General features: G+C 34.4%; 2 protein-coding genes across 3 annotated transcripts in view; both read right to left on the reverse strand.

Annotated features, from left to right (window-relative positions):
* Positions 1–254: 254 nt before the first annotated feature.
* On the reverse strand, positions 255–10,752 carry LOC107702632 (megakaryocyte-associated tyrosine-protein kinase-like). 2 transcript variants are annotated; one of them, XM_016505005.1, is made up of 13 exons: positions 9,790–10,752; positions 7,305–7,358; positions 7,084–7,194; positions 6,886–7,001; positions 6,516–6,735; positions 4,367–4,460; positions 4,216–4,281; positions 3,452–3,551; positions 3,296–3,380; positions 3,141–3,214; positions 861–1,056; positions 701–787; positions 255–622 (listed from the first exon to the last, which is right to left on the reverse strand). In XM_016505005.1, exons 2-13 carry the CDS (start codon positions 7,311–7,313, stop codon positions 449–451), a joined length of 1,332 nt encoding a protein of 443 aa, XP_016360491.1. In that variant the 5' UTR covers positions 7,314–7,358; positions 9,790–10,752; the 3' UTR covers positions 255–448. The 2 variants fall into 2 exon arrangements, with proteins under 2 accessions (XP_016360491.1, XP_016360490.1); XM_016505004.1 differs by having other exon boundaries at positions 7,084–7,197.
* Positions 10,753–11,671: 919 nt separating this feature from the next.
* Positions 11,672–18,695, reverse strand: part of LOC107702646 (zinc finger RNA-binding protein) — a 25,494-nt gene continuing 18,470 nt past the window's right edge. The window contains 6 exon segments of the mRNA XM_074187064.1: positions 11,672–12,239; positions 12,322–12,426; positions 13,507–13,614; positions 13,702–13,797; positions 15,360–15,445; positions 17,668–17,815. Coding sequence (XP_074043165.1) covers positions 12,066–12,239; positions 12,322–12,426; positions 13,507–13,614; positions 13,702–13,797; positions 15,360–15,445; positions 17,668–17,815 — 717 coding nt within the window. The 3' untranslated portion in view covers positions 11,672–12,065.

The following is an 18,695-nucleotide window of genomic DNA, read 5'->3' on the forward strand; positions in this document are numbered from 1 at the left end:
TTTGTTCATGACAATTAAGCACATTTTCTACCAAATTCATATTATAATTAATGCAAAAAATATATTTTTTTAATAAAATATTTTTAAAGGTCATGTTATTATATGCTTTACTGTTTATGCCGATTTTAAAAAATCATTTGCATTATAATATTTTAATAAAAATAATACAAAAACAATAAAATATAATAAAAAAAAAATTACAGTAGATGAGAACCACTTTTGATTCTTTTTTGAAAATAAAAGAAATAAAAAGTGATACAATATAAAAATGCAATGCAAAAAAAATGAAATTCTAAATACAGGCTTTACTTTCATGCGAAAGTTTAATTTGACTTGAGGCGAAACGGCGTGTTTTCGAGATTCACTCAAAAACATAAAACCACAACAAAAACTCATACAGTGCGATGAATAATAAATTAAATCTACTTTATACACATGTGCGGTGAGGTCAGTGTTTGCCGAGCTCTTTCTCCAGCCGCTCTCGGAGCTTGTGGAAGGACGGTCTCCTCTTGGGCTCCGTCTCCCAGCAGGACGTCATGATGCTGTAGACGTCAGGAGGACATTCGTCCGGCAGCTCCATGCGGTAACCCTGATCCACGCGCTCCCACACCTCGCTCACCGGCTGCAACAAACACCAGCGGACAACATCACACCTTCAGGAAGATGAGAGCAAACCATACATTTACTGTGAGAAACGCACTATTTTGGGATACGGCTGTCTGCCGTATGAGAAGATCTCCCACAGCAGGACTCCATAGCTCCAAACGTCTGACTGAGCGGAGAACTTCTGCAGGAACAGAGATGTCAGGTTGAGTTTGAACTAGTGATGATCATCAACGATCTCGTGATGTGTCTCTCACCTTGTTCTTCAAGGCTTCGGGCGCCGTCCACTTGACGGGTAACTTTGAGTTGTCGGTTGCCGTTGAACTGACCTTGGCCAGACCGAAATCGCTGACTTTGGCGACGGTGTCTTCAGACACGAGGATGTTGCGTCCGGCGAGATCTCGGTGCAGGAGTTTCTTTGACTCCAGGTGCTCCATACCTTCACAAACATCTCTGAGAAAAGCGCAGAAATAAAACCTCCATGACTGATACGTGTGGATTTTTTTATGATTTGAGATATTCCTGACAAGCCCACATGACACAACAAAACATACTAATACATAAATAAAATAAAATAAAGCATTTTTTCTAAAATAAATAAAAGAATTCTTACTACGATAATACAAAAAACACAAAATAAAGCCTACTTTTTTTTTTTTGAAATGTCATTAACGTAATACAAAATGATATTAAATAACATGAAATAATTCTTTAAAATGGCACAAAATACGAAAAAATAAAATTTTTTAAATAAATTATGATTATGTAACACATGAATGAATGAATGAATGAATGAATGAATGAACCTTAAATAAATAAAAATAGAATATTTAGTATTACCATAATACCGAAAATAAGAAAATATTTTTTTTTAATAAAATATTAATAAATACATTTAAAAAATAAAATATAGTATTTTATTTAATAAAATTCTTTCTACTATAATACCAAAAACAAAACAAAATATAAGCACATTTTAAAAATAAATTAAAAAAGCCTTTCTAATTAAAAATAATGTAATGATTTTGTTGTTGTTTTGTTTTGTTTTTAATAAAATCATACTTATTATTATTGTATTACAAATAATCATGAGTTGTTGTTTTTTTTTCTTTTTGCAATTATTATTCTCAATGATTCTTATTCAATTAAAAAAAATGAACAATTAAACACTATTTGCAGTGTGGTAATGAGAATAAAGGAAAAAATAGGTTTAATTTCTCATGCAAAAAAAATTTAACCATGATTTTATTTATGCAAAGTATAATTTCTTATTTCTTTCTTTTGATTTTTGAGTGAAATACGACATGGACTATATGTGACCCTGGAGCACAAAACCAATCTTAAAGGGATAGTTCACCCAAAAATGAAAAGTGATGTTTATCTGCTTACCCCCAGGGCATCCAAGATGTAGGTGACTTTGTTTCTTCAGTAGAACACAAACGGAGATTTTTAACTCAAACCGTTGCAGTCTATCAGTCATATAATGCAAGTGAATGGCAATCACGGCTTTGAGAGTCAAAAAAAACCCTGCGGCTCGTGACGATACATTGATGTTGTATACATACATTGACCTATCTCTCAAATGGACCATTGACACTCCTAATTGAGATTGTAGATAGAGTGTCAATGGACCATTTGAGAGATAGGTGGCGGTAATGCACTTATAAGTCTGCGATCCGCCGTAAAGCAAGAAGAAGAAGAAGACGCGTCAAGCGCCGGCTGAAGAAGAAGACGCGAAGGCGCTCAGGACAGTTCAGACATTGTGGTGAAAATCAGAGGTAAAAAACGATATTAATACTGTTCAGTTTCTTGCACAGACCGATCGTTTCGTGTCTTTACACATCAATGTATCGTCACGAGCCGCAGGGTTTAATTTGGTTTTGTTTGTGTATGTTTTTTTTGACTCTCAAAGCCGTGATTCCCATTCACTTCCATTATAAGACTGATAGACTGCAACGGTTTGAGTTAAAAATCTTCGTTTGTGTTCTACTGAAGAAACAAAGTCACCTACATCTTGGATGCCCTGGGGGTAAGCAGATAAACATCACATTTTCTTTTTTGGGTGAACTATTCCTTTAAGTGTTAATTTTAAATAAGCTTTCCATTGGTGTATGGTTTGTTATGATAGGACAATATTTGGCCGAGATACAACTATTTGAAAATCTGGAATCTGAGGGTGCAAAAAAAAATCTAAATATTGAGAAAATCACCTTTAAAGCTGTCCAAAATAAGTTTTTAGCAATGCATATATTACTAATCAAAAATTACGTTTTGATATATTTACGGTAGGAAATTTACAAAATATCTTCATGGAACATGATCTTTACTTAATATCCTAATGATTTTTGGCATAAAAGAAAAATCTATGATTTTGACCCATACAATGTATTTTTGGCTATTGCTACAAATATACCCCAGCGACTGCTTTGCATTGATTGCTTTGAATTGATGCACTGATTTTCTGTATTAAAATGAAGGGCAACTTGACTTTAATACCTAAAATAAATATCAGTTTTTGTATTTTCGTGAGCTCTTACAGTGAAAAGCGCAGCAGCTGCGTCACACTGATCGCAAAACGTCCTCGTGTGCGAAGAAAATTCACCAGATTCCCCTGCGACAACACACAATTTAGTCTATGAATGAACGTTATCAAATTCAGTGCGTTTGAAAGATACTCCTCTGAAATCTGTACCTTCGTCATGAGCTCTGTGACGATGTGAAGTCCGTTGTGAAGAATCACTCCTAATAACCGCACCAGATTCTTATGATGGAGATTTCTGGAAAAGAGGATAATTAGGAATATGTAATAAAGACACAGAGCAGGTAACGGAGGAGGAAATGCTCTTACGTCATGACCGACGTCTCTTCGAGGAAGGCCTGAGCGGTTACGTCACATTTGATGTTCTTAACAGCGACCCGCTGACCTGCGTATTCACCCTCGAACACGGCTGAAATATTAACATATCCGTCAGATTCACACAGACGAAAATAAAATAACATACATTAATACATTTTTAACCATCAAGTATATATGATTTGTATGCATCATATAATTTGCACGGCAATTTTGAATTTTTTTTCATTTGGTGAGCAGCTAGAACAGAAAGTGGAGCCTGTAAGGAATAGCAAAGATTTTTTTCTTATATTTTGTATATTAATTATTTATGTTTATTTATTAGCATTTTAAATGTAATTAATATATATGTCTATTTATACATTTAATTTAATATATATAGAAATGTATATATACAATTTAAATATGTATATTACTTTAAATGTAATTTTAATTTTGTTGTGTTCATATATATATATATATATATATATTCCCACTAGATAAAAATAATCACTGGATTGCCAAAATTTTTCACAAAATTAACTTAAAATTAACTTACAGTAAAATAGTCAAATTTTTCTCCACTCACTGAATTAAACACAATAACGTTGCATAATGTATTTTTGACATATTATTCATCAAAAATGACAGTATACAGTGTGCAATTACTGCTCTCATCCCAATAATAGCCGATGTCTCATTCAAATTCTGCTCTCTATTGGTTATCTGAGAGAACTACAATAACAAAGTCCACATGTGTATTCAAAAGGACAGCATACCACCGAACTCTCCCTCTCCAATGGTCTCTCCTAACGTAAGTTTGGACAGATCCAAAAGCCAGCCGGCTGTAACACAGAGCCAGATTTACAGTGTTAAACTACTAGAAATCAATCCTCAGGTATTTTTGGAGCTCTTTCGAGTCACACATACATTTCAACAGCTTCGTCTCGGCAGATTTCGTGCCTTCCTTCTTCTTGGGCTTCAGCAGAAGCGTAGCGAGGGCGCCTTGATTTCTGCTGTAAAACTGTCAAACAAACACAGCATTTATAAAACCAGCTGTGGCTACAAAACACCAGAAATTCCCCTTTAATTCCCAATAAAGTCATAACATCAGCTGCAGTTAGAAAGTGTGATGCAATGTCTACAAGAGGGAGTTGAGGACAAGGATTAGCCTAAATAATAATAATTTGTCACACCACAAAGAGTGATTAAAAACAATGAAATGTGAAAAAATAATCGATTGTTATAAAAAATTATGATAAATAATAATAACTCCTATTTAAAAAAAAATCACACCACACAGCCACTTAAAAAAAGCTCAGATGTGATAAAGTAAATAAATAAAATAATAATTTGCTAACACTGCATGACTAAAATATGAAAGTGAATAAAATGTGAAAAAAATTCAAATCGGGTTTTAAGTCACAACAGCACGGAAAGTGCACTTTTAAAATTTGTAAATGATATTTTATTAGAAACAGATAAAGGGAATGCTGTGGCTTTGGTGCTTTTAGACTTAAGCTCTGCATTTGATATGGTTGACCACAATATCTTGATTTCCAGGTTGGAGAGCTGTGTTGGGTTACAGGGTAAGGTGTTGAAATTGTCTTTTTTAACAAACAGAAGTTTTAGTGTTTCTATTGGCCAACATAGGTCATCCTCACGCCCACTTGCTTGTGGGGTTCCACAGGGCTCAATTCTTGGCCCAGTTTTATTTTCTATATTTAAGCTACCGATGGGTGCTATCTTTGAGAAATATGGAGTGCCCTTCCACCTATATGTGGATGATACTCAGCTGTATTTTACCTTGCAGCATAAAAGTAAAGAATTCTTAGGACCTCTGTTGGATTGTCTAAACAAATTACAAATATGGTTAAATACGAATCTTTTAGTGTTAAACGAGAACAAAACCCGAAATCATTTTGTTTGGTTTAAAGTCATATGAAGACTGTGCCCTTCATTTTGGTCATCTCTCTTCCTACTTTACACCCTGTGCTAAAAAATATTGGTGTTCTTTTTGATTGCAACCTGGGTTTTGAGAAACAAATTAGTTCAGTCTAGTGTAGCATCAAGATTCTTCCACTAACAGCGTTTATCGAAAATCAAATCTTTACTCTCTATAAAACAGTTTGAACAGATTATTCGCTTGTTTATCTCATTTAGATTACTGTAATTCTCTATAGTATAAGTCAGTCCTCTATAATGCGTTTACAGATGGTCCCAAATGCTGCTGCAAGGATGCTGACAGGCAGACGTAGGTTCGATCACATCTCGCCCATTCTTATTTCACTAAACTGGTTACCAGTCAAATATAGAATTGTTTTTAAAATTTTTACTTTTGTTTTTAAATCTCTTCATAATCGAGCACCATCAATTCTCTCTGAGGCAATCTCTATTCATAAACCAAATAGGTCCCTAAGATCCAGTAATCTTGGTCTCCTCTCTGTTCCTAGATCGAGGTTCCTTTGTAGAGGTGATCGAGCCTTCGCTGTTGCCGGTCCTAGTCTATGGAACAAATTACCAGCTTCTATTAGAGCTGCGCCCTCTTTGCCAGTATTTAAATACCAGCTTAAAAAAAACATCTTTTGTCAATAGCTTTTATCTAGCCATGTCAATTGTATTGTTATATTGTGTTTTGCTGTTTCTAATTTATTTTATTTTAGCTGTATTGTACAGCACTTTGGATCAACAGGTAGTTGTGTGAAAGTGCTTTATAAAGAAAGAAAGAAAGAAAGTGTGTGAACATGGGAAATTAATATACCATTATATTAATATACCATTTACTGGCAGTTTTCACCATTTGTTTTTATTTTTTGCAGTTAAAGTCATATATATATCGGCACTGATTATCTAAAAATAAATAATCGGCGCCGATAGCCTCGTAGGCAGCGCTCTGAGCCGCCATACTGTTGCGCTTTGGGCCCCGAGTTTCTTTAAAAGCATCTGACGCTCGCCACAAACGAGTGGCCCAGTTCTCATTTCCCCTCGAAAACCACAGGACGCGAGCAGCACAGATGTGTCACTGGAAAAGCGAGATAAATGAAGAAACATGCACGCTAAAATTAGCCACCGGACGCACCTCGATCATGTCGATGAGGTTGTAGAAGAACTGCTTGTTGTCGATGCTCAGTTTGTTGTCTTTGAAGATGACTCGGTAGTGGAAGACCTTCTGACTGAAGCAGAGGCATAGCACGAAGTCGCCGGGATGCCGAACCGACTCCCGCACCAAGAAAAGCCCGTCCTCCACGGGCTTAAGTTTGCCGACGGCTTGCTGTCCCGATATTTTGCCGTGAAACCATCTGAGAAGATTGTAAACAACGTCAAATCTTAAATAACCTCTGGTGACATAAACTATAACCACATCCTGTCCTTCTCTGGAGTAACTACTACAACATTACAAGCTTGTTCCTCATCGCAGTTCTTCAGAATTCAGATTTCTGCTCACTTACGGCATCAGGCTTAATTTGGGGTCGATACGGAGGGCTTCCCTTTCTCGGAGTTTCGAACCCGAGACCAATCCTTCCTCTCCTGTTGCGTTATGTCGGGCTCTGTATTCTGCATTCCTCTGAAAAAAGAAAAAAACTAAAACTTTAGCCAGCCTCTGGCTTTATATGGGAGAATGTGTTTAGGAATGGTGATTATTTTACCGTTCCAGGTCCGATGACTGTCAAGATGTCGCCTTTGTGATACGCTATTTCACCGGCTTTAGGCTTGCAGTGCTGCTTTTTGGCGACGCACTGAGTTCCTGCCGTCCAGTTCTTCTGAGTAACAGTAGAGTCAATAGAGTAATGATGATAGAGTTAGTGAGAAGTGAGGTATGAAAACATCTCAAGTCATTGGCTAATATTTAGCAGGATGTCTGGCTTACCATCGCCATGTGTTTATTGAGCACTGAACATCTGAAGATCTTCAGACCTTCAACCTGATGGAGAAACCGCGGTAAAAAAACAAAAAAAAACATAAAAAGATTGGACATGATGTTTTAGCATGTTATAGCCACGCACAATTTTATACTTCATCTAAATTAGCCTAAGAAAAATGCAAAAAAAGTAAAAAATGGCCCAAAAATTCATTCCCAAAACACATGAATTAAATATTAATTTTCCACATTTGTCAATGCAGGAAAAAAGCCAAAAAATGTCAAATATTACACATTAATTTAATAGTAGGCTAATATCTAGGGGAGACACCGAATAGTTGAAGATTCGAATCTTCGATAGGAGGAGCCTGATTCAACTATCAGTCTCAGTCGAATATTCGCTGAGGTGTTATGATCAAGCCATTTTGGCTATATGTGCTCAATGTCTGATTTCACAACTACTGGTTTTCTCCCAATAAGTTAATATACAGCCTATTAAGATAATGTTGTAAATAAGAATCTGAAAAGAAAGGAGCTTTTAATAAATGTTTTTAACGTGCGTGAATAAATCCAACCACCCCTAAATTTCACTTTCCATAATCCAACATTTGGGCGGCAAGGATTTAAATCTTTAACAAGACAGAGTGAAAGACTGGATTTTTTCCCGATCAGGTAGTGTATAAATGATTTCAAGCCGGTTTATATAAAGGTGATTTTTCCTGGTGGAATGACCTGCCCAACTCAATCCGAGCAGCTGAGTCCTTAGCCATCTTCAAGAATCGACTAAAAACACATCTGTTCCATCTTTATTTGACCCTCTAATAAATGTTTTTAACGTGCGTGAATAAATCCAACCACCCCTAAGTTTCACTTTCCACAATCCAACATTTGGGCGGCAAGGACTGGATTTTTTCCCGATCAGGTAGGGTATAAATGATTTCAAGCCGGTTTATATAAAGGTGATTTTTCCTGGTGAAATGACCTGCCCAACTCAATCCGAGCAGCTGAGTCCTTAGCCATCTTCAAGAATCGACTAAAAACACATCTGTTCCATCTTTATTTGACCCTCTAACTCTAGCACTTTCTATTCTATTTTAATTCTGCTTTATCTATTTATCTTTTTAAAAAAAAAAAAAAAACTAGCAGCTTTCTATTTTTTTCTATCTACTTGTTTTTCGTTGTGTGTGAGACTTGTCATTTGCACTTATGGTTGCTCTTTTGTTAGTTTTGATTGCTTCTATTGTCCTCATTTGTAAGTCGCTTTGGATAAAAGCGTCTGCTAAATTAATAAATGTAAATGTAATATATCGTGTATATATTATTTATCTCGTATAAGATGCATTTGGTTGAGTTGCGCTGCAGTAAAGCGCTTCATTGTAATACTACGGATCATATGACCCCTTTAATAACTACTGTCATGTAGGCTACATAACGTTGAGAGTACTGTTGTAAAAAAATGTTGTTCTTAGGGTTTCGCTGACCTTTAATATTAGCTATCTTTTAATCAAAACATTATTTTTGTATATGTGAGGCATCCGTTACACATTTTCCCTGTGTTAACGTCAGTAGGCTAATTATTACTGTCCAATGTCTGACTTGACTCTTTTGCCCCCCCCCGCCCCAAACATATGATTCGACTATCAGCAAGATTCGAAAATTCCGATTCGACTTTGTAAATCCTTAGTCGGGGACTCCCCTAGTAATATCAAGCCACATAGCCATTTAAAAAACAACAACAACAACAACAACGCTAAAAGGCAATCAAAATGGCCCAAAAATCCATTAAAAAACTCAATAAACATATGAATTAAATAAATTGTCACATCACAAAAAGTGATTAAAATGGCGAATCGTGGAGAAAAACTAAATCAATATGAATTGAAAAATATGTCAAATTAACATTACATCAAATTGGCACTTCAAAAACGTTTAAAAAAAATCCTCAATACACACGTGCTAAATAATAAAAAATAATAAGTCACACCGCATGACACCTTGACTGGAAAAAAGTACAACGTTATTAAAACAGCAAAAAAGTAAATGAATAAAAAAATACAACAAAAAAAACTGATACGAAGGGGAAAAAAGTATTTAAAAAATGAGTTATATGTAAAATAAATAAATAAATAAATAAAAACTCACATTCAAAACTTAAATGTTAACCATTTTGCATAAACCCTTGACTGGAAAAAACTCAAATGTAATTTGAAATGTTCCACAAAAATAAATAATCAAATAAAATTTTAAGAAGACAACTGAACTCAAGAAAATTATTTTTTTTTAAAACACACCTTAAATACACATGAGTGTTTGTATATTCAAAAAATGTTTTGTGTGCATATACTTTTTTAGTACAGATTAAGATGATAAAATCAAGAAAACTCCTTATACACAAGATATAAACATTAAACTAGTAGCTTTGTAAGCCCAGTGCTGTACAAAATGAAAACAAACAAACTGTATTCTTGATATTTTTGAGATTCTTGTCACTCACCAGTATGAGTTTGTTTGTGAATATGTTGCTGGTGTCACTCCATGTGAGCGGTTACACACTCATCAGAGGTTTATTACACACGCGCTCACTTCCTCCTGATATACATGCTGTGCCTCTGACGTGTTTTCCACCCCTATTTATGACCATATATGATGGCAAAAATATAAAGCAATAAAAAGGCTTCAGCTTGAACCAAAACAGACACAGGCGGGCCGTGCAGTCTGATCGTTTTCTCCGTTTATTTAGTTAAGCAGCACTACACAGATATTCCAACTGAAAGAAAGATCACACTATAATTATTCACAGTCCTACAAAACGAGAACAAACACTCAGCAGGAACATTTAAAAACACCGGGATACGATTGCATTATACATAAAAACAGGTGGCAGAACGCAAATTCAGGCGATACGAATAATCAGTTCAATATATACGAATAGCAATCTTTCTAGCAAACTGCGCATCTCTCGTTAGATTTTACTCTTTTATATAAAAATGTAAGAATAGAGAGGTATTACATTATATTATATTGCAATATGAAGAACCGGAAATTCACCTCCTCGTTCACATTTCAAGTACTTTTAGTCTTTACCGCAGGCACATGTGAAGAACCACAGACTTTACGTTGTGTTTTCGCGTCGTTCGCTAGAGAACAACGGCTCGATACCCTGTCGAAACGCCAGCTTCTCACCGTGAAATGAGCGATTATTCAGTATGCAAATAAAAATAATGATAGCAGAGAAGTAATAAGTCTATTTATTTATTTTTTTTTTCCTCCGTCGGTTACAGATCTGATGCCTAAACGTGTATAAATCCAGTGTCGGGTTAATAAACAACCACACAAAGCTGAATCGTGTCGCTTTTAACAGCTTATTAGTGAATACTAATAACTACTTGTTTTAAAAACTTATTTTTTTTAAAGATACACAGTAGAGAAACTAATTACTTTGCAATAATATTATACATAATATAATCATATTATATCATGTTAATCATAACATATTATTATCAATATTATACATAATATTATTATATAATACATTATAATATTATTACATAGGGCTGGGAAAAGAAATCGATGCATCGCGAATCGAGAAATGATTCTGCATCGATTCTGAGATTTTCCGAATGCATTGCGATTCTTTGAGTCGATTCTGAGCTTAGTTTTGAACAGTAGATGGCGCTGCACGCTTTAGAAACAGCCGTACTCTGCTTGTTTCCAAATCCTTACACACACTTGAACCTAAAATAATCATTCATAAAATTAGAAAAGGTTGAAGCAAATTACAAGGGTGTTCACAGTGGGCTGCGGTTACATTAATCTTGCGTCATAAAAGCATTCTGAGCCGAGGTGAGATTACATGAGCATTTGAGTGTGCGGATAAAAACTAGATTAGAGCGCCATCTGCTGTTAAAATCTAAGCTCAGAATCGATTCCAGAGAGAATCACGATGCATTCGGAAGATCTCAGAACCAATCCACAAATCGATTCTGCATGGATTTATCGTCACAGCCCTACTATTACATAGAACAGATTTATATTTATAAATATATCGAAATATTTTGTCTATACAGTGGGATCCAAAAGTCTGAGACTTTAAATTTTTCCAGAAATTTTTTTTTATAAATAAAAATTGCATTTTTTGCCAAACAATTTGAGAGCAGTGTCCATCTGTTTACATTTTGCATTGTCACTAAATTACCGTAATTTCATTAGTAATGAAAAACTTAAATATTTCTTATTAATTTTATGTTATGATGTTCATTTTACATTTTTCTAAATAATAAAACATTTATTTCCATGTTAAAATGTCTGGCAAATAAAAATGTCAATGTGGACACAGAGTTTTGGGCCCCACTGTAAAAAATGTTTTTTAAATATATATATATATATATATATATATAAGATGTAAACAAAAAAGACTGGCCTGTGTCTGGATAATTAAAGCTTTTAATTAAGTGCCATTAATATGTCAAAGTGCCTAATAGAGCTAATGTGACGTTCAGTAACTTTATGTATTATTTTGGTCACTGATCGTTAGCGACATTCACTCATCATCTGATGCTCTGAAAAAGGGATGCGGCTGCTGCATTTCGGCCTATTTTCAGCTCAGATGTATTAGAAAGACATATTGCATCATAAAAGGGGAACGACTACGTTTTTTCCATATCTTGCTCTTTTGAAAAACGGAACCATCGGATGTTGTATTTTTTCCTCTTCGAGTGATATTTATACATTTGCAAAGATATAACAGCTTGCGAAGATTACGCAGACGTCTCAAGGGATGTGAGAATCGTCTTTTTTATCCTTCTTTCCGTCGGCTTCTCCCTCGCCGGCGTCGCTGCCGTCGCGTCGTCTCTTGCGGTTTCGAGCTCCGGCCTTTGAGATCGGCAGTGAGCCCATGCCGAGGACCTTATGGATCTGACGGAAAGCCAGCAGTCGCAGCGCATGCTGAAACACAACGAGACGTGCTTTCAGAATAAGCATGGATCATGCAAATGGAAAAGTTTGTTAGAAAAACATTGTTTAGTACCTGGGCACTAGCGGTCACGTCCTCCCGAGCTTGTTTCGACATGCTTCCCAGAGCATCTGTTTGACCTTTCTCACACGGGTCGAGAAGACCTGGACCATCTGAGGGGTGGACAGACATTTAATGACTGACTTAAATATAAATATGTATGTAAATGGGTTACGAAATGTGTAGCAAGAAAAAAAGTTGGTTTGGTTAATTTAAAAACAAAGCTGATATAAAACAAAATATATTGCATTTTAAATGTAAAACTTGAAGTGAAAATGTTTAAATTTCCTTGGCAACTAATTGAAATAAAATGAGTTTAAGTACTAAAATTACAATAGAAAACTAAAAGTGACATAAAAATTAAACCTAAATAGAAATATCCAGAAAAACAAAACGAATAAAATGACAAAAACGCATAACAAAATTACTGTCTTATCGCTGGGTTGCTATTGTCAATTAAAACAATTAAAAAATAAAGCTTAAATAATATAAAATACATCAAATAAACTAGTTTTACGTTAATTGCCAATTGTTTTTTTAATTACTAAAACTAAAATAGAAATAAAAATGAATTAAACCTAAATAGAAATATTTAAAAGCAAAATCTAAATAAAAACGACAAAAGCACATACAAGTATTGCGTCCTACCCCAGTGTTGTTATTGTTAACTAAAACTATTAAAAACAGTTTTGCTAATTGCAATAAAGCTGAAATAAAATAAAATCTAAATATTAGATGAAAAACATAAAACAAAAAACTTGGTTAAACCAAAAAATAAATAAAAAAATGCAAAAATAATCTGGCATGTTATGTTGGAAACTAACCAAAATAAAGCTGAAGTACTAAAACGGAAATAAAAATAAATTAATGCTAAAAAGAAATGTAGTGAAAAATTTAAACTAATAAAAATTACAAAAGCACATAAAATTAGTAGAACTATTAAAAATGATTTCTGTTAAATCTTAAATAAACTAATATAAAAATTAGAGTAAAAAAAAAATAAAAAATCGCAAATGAGAAATATGGCCTTGGCAACTTAAGTCGAGTTGAAGTACTAAAATTACTAAAAACTAAAATTAAAATCAATAAGAGCTAAATAGAAATATTTAGAAAAATAAAGATTAATAAAAATGATAAAAGCACAACAAATTACTAGAATTTAGACTAACATTAAAATCAATCTATAGAACTATAATATATATATATAATCCCGGTGGCGATGCATTCGAGGGCCCTCCGCAGACCTTCTCCGGGACTGAGTGGACCAGATGCACTGCTAATGGCTTTTTCAACAAGCAGCTCCATGGCCTTTGCAAAAGAAAACTCAACACGTTAGTTAATGCGACCATTATTAGCTACAACTCAAATCACTGTTAGCAAACAAAGCTAACTGACCCAGTCGGGCATCTTGCCCCAGGTAGGTACGCGCTGACACAGATCCCGCAGAACCCGAATAATGATGACGCAAGACTGAAGACCGTTCGCCCGAGCCTGTGGATGAAACTCGTTAATATGCAATAACCACAGCTAACTACAGCACTTCAGTTAATAACACAAATGTGAATGCTAATTGATAATGCTAATGCTACTAAAATTATTCAACGGTCGATTCTAAGACCAGAAACATATTCTATGTAAGTGCGCAAACACTTGGCCAATGTATCGCAAGTGCACAGTTCCACTGTACACGTTTAACTACAAATTATTTAGGTAATTGGCTAGCTAACATGCTAACCAGTTGACAATAAACTTAGCTGACTTGCTCTACGATATTCTTTACACACTATTGCTCCTGAAAATGAAAATCAGTCATAGAAGTAAAAAGTTTGTTAACGTACATTATAGTGCCCCTTGTGGCAATACTGAAAATAAGGCATATTAGCGATGCGTTACTAATTGCGTATTGACATATTTAGGAATATAGCTATAAATGAAATCGAATATGCATTGCTAGAAGAAATAGATACTTGCGTAGAGTATGTTTTGGGTTTAATCGAAAGTCAGTGCCATGTCAGTTAGCTAAGTGTAGCTTTCCCAGTAGTTTAGTGCCTAAACACTTCCTTAAAAATGTTTCTATATTTAGCTGTTTTGCTAGTAACATGTAGACTGACAAATATATTTTTTTAAATATATATTTTTACATTATGTCTAACTTGTCTGTTATAATTTACTGTAGCAATCTAAAGCATAATGACGCAAGACTGAATCATAAGTCATAGTGCATAAAACTCATTAATAGGCGATACAATCACGGCGAACAACAGCTAATGCTAAAATGTTACTAAAATTAAACAATCGCTGAGTCTAAGACCAAAAACATACTCTACACAAGTTTGTAAACACACAGTTCTCATTGTACATGCTTAACTACAAATTATTATTCAGGTAGTTAGTTAGCTAACATGCTAACCAGTTGACAATAAAATTAACTGACTTGATCCGCGATATTCTTTTCGAATTGTTGTTCCTGAACAACAAAATGGATCGTAGAGGAAGTAAGTTTACAATAATGACGATTACAGCGCTCCTTGTGGCAATACTGAAAATAAAGTGCACTTAGCGATGCGTTACTAATTGCGTTTAGGAACATAGCCATGAATGAAATACAAGTCAAACTTGCGCTGATAAAAGCGATACTTACGAAAAGTATGTTTCGAGTTTAGGCTAAAGTCGATAGCATGGTAGCTAAATTAAGCTTTCTCAATAACGATTTTTTTAGCTATCAAGTCAATTTAGTGTTTAAATAACGGTTATAAAAATTCACTATATTCAAATACTTTCGGCTATTACCTTTGTAGTAGTTATTACTTTTTCAGAAATATTTTTTTAATGTTATGCCTAATGTAACAATGTTACAATTTAACAACGTTGACAACTATGTTAAATTATGAGTTGCTTGTAACGTAGCAAAATGCAATTTTAAAGGAGCTTCTCCAATGCTTTTTAACAAGGTTACAGATTAAGTGTCTATTGTCCTAAAATTTTAAGTACAATTAAAACCTATCCTAAATTAGACTTTTATCAACTTTCGAAGCCCCTTTTTTTTTTTTTACCTGAAACCATTTAGCATGTCGCAGAGATGCTAAATACTCAAGGCACTTGGTCTTGCTGAGAACATCCGGAGGGTCTTTCTCTGACGCTGCAAGGACACATGTAGGAAACATCGTCAAATGTATTTCATGATTTAGCAATTGTAAGAAAATATTAAGTAGATCTCACTGATATAAAATTATCGTTGATTAAATGACACAAAGATATTTTAGGGAATGTGTGGCACTAGGCTGTGTTAATGTGATCATTACAACACAAGTCAAAACAAAGTGACCACACCGAAATGTCACAAGACGAGGGGTTTTCCGCACGTCCAGGTTCCTAAAAAAACTGTTGCAATGTTATGCAAAAGATGTAGATGGAAAATATTATTGCTTGGGTCTATTAATGCATGCATTAACAAACCCAAACAGGACAAGTGTGGAGAACCACTTTGGTTTTTGGTTGTTTGAAAGAAATAGAATTGAGAATTATTGTTAACAAAATAAAACAACAGTGACCTCAGGTTACAAGTCAGAATTACAGAGGCTTTTGAGGTCACTGTTCAAAAACTTCAGGATGAGAGGATGAGATTGTTTTAGGCCACACAGTGGACAATAAAATTCATATTCACTAACATTCTAATAAATAAAACTGTAGTTTAGGTCTCGTCTTATTTAAAAGACAAAAAGTCTAAAATGCTACTGTTATCACTATGTAAACTACCGTGAAACTATTCATACATTGTCAGTCCCAAAATATTGCAGTGGCCACGTAGATTTATTAGCTACAGGAGTGACAAAAGTATTTTTCAACTGAATTCTTGTATGAAGAAATAGATTGTTTTACGAAGTAATTTTTGTCACCAAGAAAATGTTAATTTACTAAAAAAAAATTGTTTTAAATCAGGTTGTTACAAGCAAATTGACATACAATTTGCATCGCGTGCACAAAAATAATCCAAAACCCAACTAGATATGAATGCAGTGACGTAATTATGACAAAAGTGGCTGTTTAATAAGCATAAACAAAATTGCCTATAAAATGTAGTAAAATAGAAATTAATACCGTATTGGCCCGAATATAAGACGACCCTGATTATAAGACGACCCCCCTTTTTCCAGATGTACCTTTTGGAAAAAGGCTTTTTAAAAACCAAATCTTGTTTTTTCTCAGTAAAACACATTTTGTCTTCAATTATTTTCATATTGCATATTTTTCCTATTTTAATTTTTGTTTTGAAAGTATGGTAAAAACTGGTAAAATGTACCAACAATCACATTTTAAAAATATACACTTTTTGATATACCATTAAAAAAAAAAAAAAGGCAGCCCATCTGAATTAGGACATTTAGGCTATCCATCTAATAGTAGCCTACCAAAATCTTATTAACAGTAGAAGTTCAATCTTACTGTAGTCTTCAAATCTGGGTACTGTCTTACGTTTTAAAATCACAAAGGGAGTTTGGTCCCATCAGGCTAACGTGACAGTCACGACTCATGCAGCTGTAAGGGTTTCTTTCTCTTTTGTTTTTACTCGCGATCTTTACAACACGCATTACATTACATATTTCATGGCACACTCGTTTTATGCGTATTCGGCGCCACCTATTGTTGTGGGTGTATTATTGACATGCCAAAGTCTAGACCCTGAATATAAGACGACCGCGTTTTTTCAGATGTATTTCCAAGAAAAAAACATCGTCTTATATTCGGGTCAATACGGTATTTACAATTAATAATACAAATAAATTCATAAATAAATTGTTACTAAAAATAATATTAGCCACTGTTTTTAATGAAAAAGATCATATTAGTTAAAAACTTCTTTTTAACATGAAAATGTCAAGAATCACAATTTTGTGTGGTGTAGGATCGACTGTTTTCTGTACGCGCGCAAAAATAACTGCGATTGTCACTCCCAAATCTTTACACCATTCACCGCCACTTTTATATGTACGACTAACTTGGCCTGAAAAGGTTTGTGGTGAAAGCTAAACAAACATCTCTCTCATCCTGAAGTGCTCATGTAATCTTACAACACAACTTGTACAATATTGCGCCACAGTGGTAAAGAAAGGTCAGAGATCCTGTTTTTGATTCCTTAAAAACGCTTTCAGAAAGCAATGCAAAACCGAACCGGGGGCAAATAATGGACTGAACCGAAAGAGAAAAAAAAGCAAAATGAAGAAGGGGAAGGGGGGGGGTAAGAAATGAACAGGAAAGCCAATTCACTGATGGAAAATTCAATTCTGTATGGAAATATCCGTATTTTTTGTGAACCAAGGGAACACATATAGTGCTGCTGAGGGAAAGCACGGGTTCTCTAACCTTTCTCCATGTTGGGGACGGGGTCTTCGCGCATCACTGGCGAGGTAAGAGAGATGGTGACCTGCATTTTTGGTTCCTTGCTTGAAAAAATGACGATGTTGGCTTCCTCAGGGTGTACCTGCACCTCATACTGATCTTCAGAAAAGGTCTGCCGGTTAAAAGGACACTTTGCATTACTACAGAGGAGACAGTAGGGGTCAGTACAGGGGCCTTACTTTTTCCCTTATAATCCCAGTGGTAAATGCCACACTCAAAGTCTTGGCTGGATAATGCAGGGGTTAATGGGATATAATGCGTATGGGAATGAAGTACATGCCCCAGTCTCTCTCTGTAGGTGTCGTAACCAGGCAGTGGAACTAAAGATCAGTTACATGACATTTAGCACATTTTCCTTGCACAATAAGTCATTACCGCAATGCACAACCATCTAAATCTCATTATTGTAATGTGAAAAAGAAAGAATCTGTATGTTAATGATTGAATAAATAAGTATATTTTTAAGATTATAAAGATTTGACATTATTTTCATGACATATAGCACATTTTCCCCATGCAATAAGTCATTACCGCAATGCACAACAATCTAAGTTTCATTCATGTGAAAAATTAATAATAATAAAAAGATAATTACATTTTATGCTGATTTTAATAAAGAAAAAGTTGGAAGGAACAATTTTCTGTATATTACTGATCGCATCAAGTAAATGAAGTACATTTTTAAGATCACAAAAATTTGTTGCAATTTTACATTATTTTCATGACATTTAGCACATTTTCCCCATGCAAGAGTCATTACCACAATGCACAACAATCGCAATCTCATTGCTGTAATGTGAAAAAAATATATAAAGATAATTAAATTGTAAAAAGTATTTTTATATTGTGGTAGTGTTGTACTGAATTTAATTCCAATTTTAATAAAGAAAAATAAAAAAATAAATATATATACAGTATGTATATATATACAGTGGGTACGGAAAGTATTCAGACCCCCTTCAATTTTTCACTCTTTGTTATATTGCAGCCAT

The sequence above is a fragment of the Sinocyclocheilus anshuiensis genome, unplaced genomic scaffold, assembly GCF_001515605.1.
Source record: "Sinocyclocheilus anshuiensis isolate Anshui unplaced genomic scaffold, SAMN03320099.WGS_v1.1 scaffold802, whole genome shotgun sequence".
Classification (NCBI taxonomy): Eukaryota; Metazoa; Chordata; class Actinopteri; order Cypriniformes; family Cyprinidae; genus Sinocyclocheilus; species Sinocyclocheilus anshuiensis.

Excerpts from the sequence above, each read along its gene's own strand:
- LOC107702632 (XM_016505004.1), bottom strand. Across the intron at positions 3,552-4,215 it reads TGGAGAGGGAGAGTTCGGTG|CCGTGTTCGAGGGTGAATAC; the intron begins GTATGCTGTCCT and ends TTAATATTTCAG. Across the intron at positions 3,381-3,451 it reads GAAGAGACGTCGGTCATGAC|AAATCTCCATCATAAGAATC; the intron begins GTAAGAGCATTT and ends CCTCTTTTCCAG.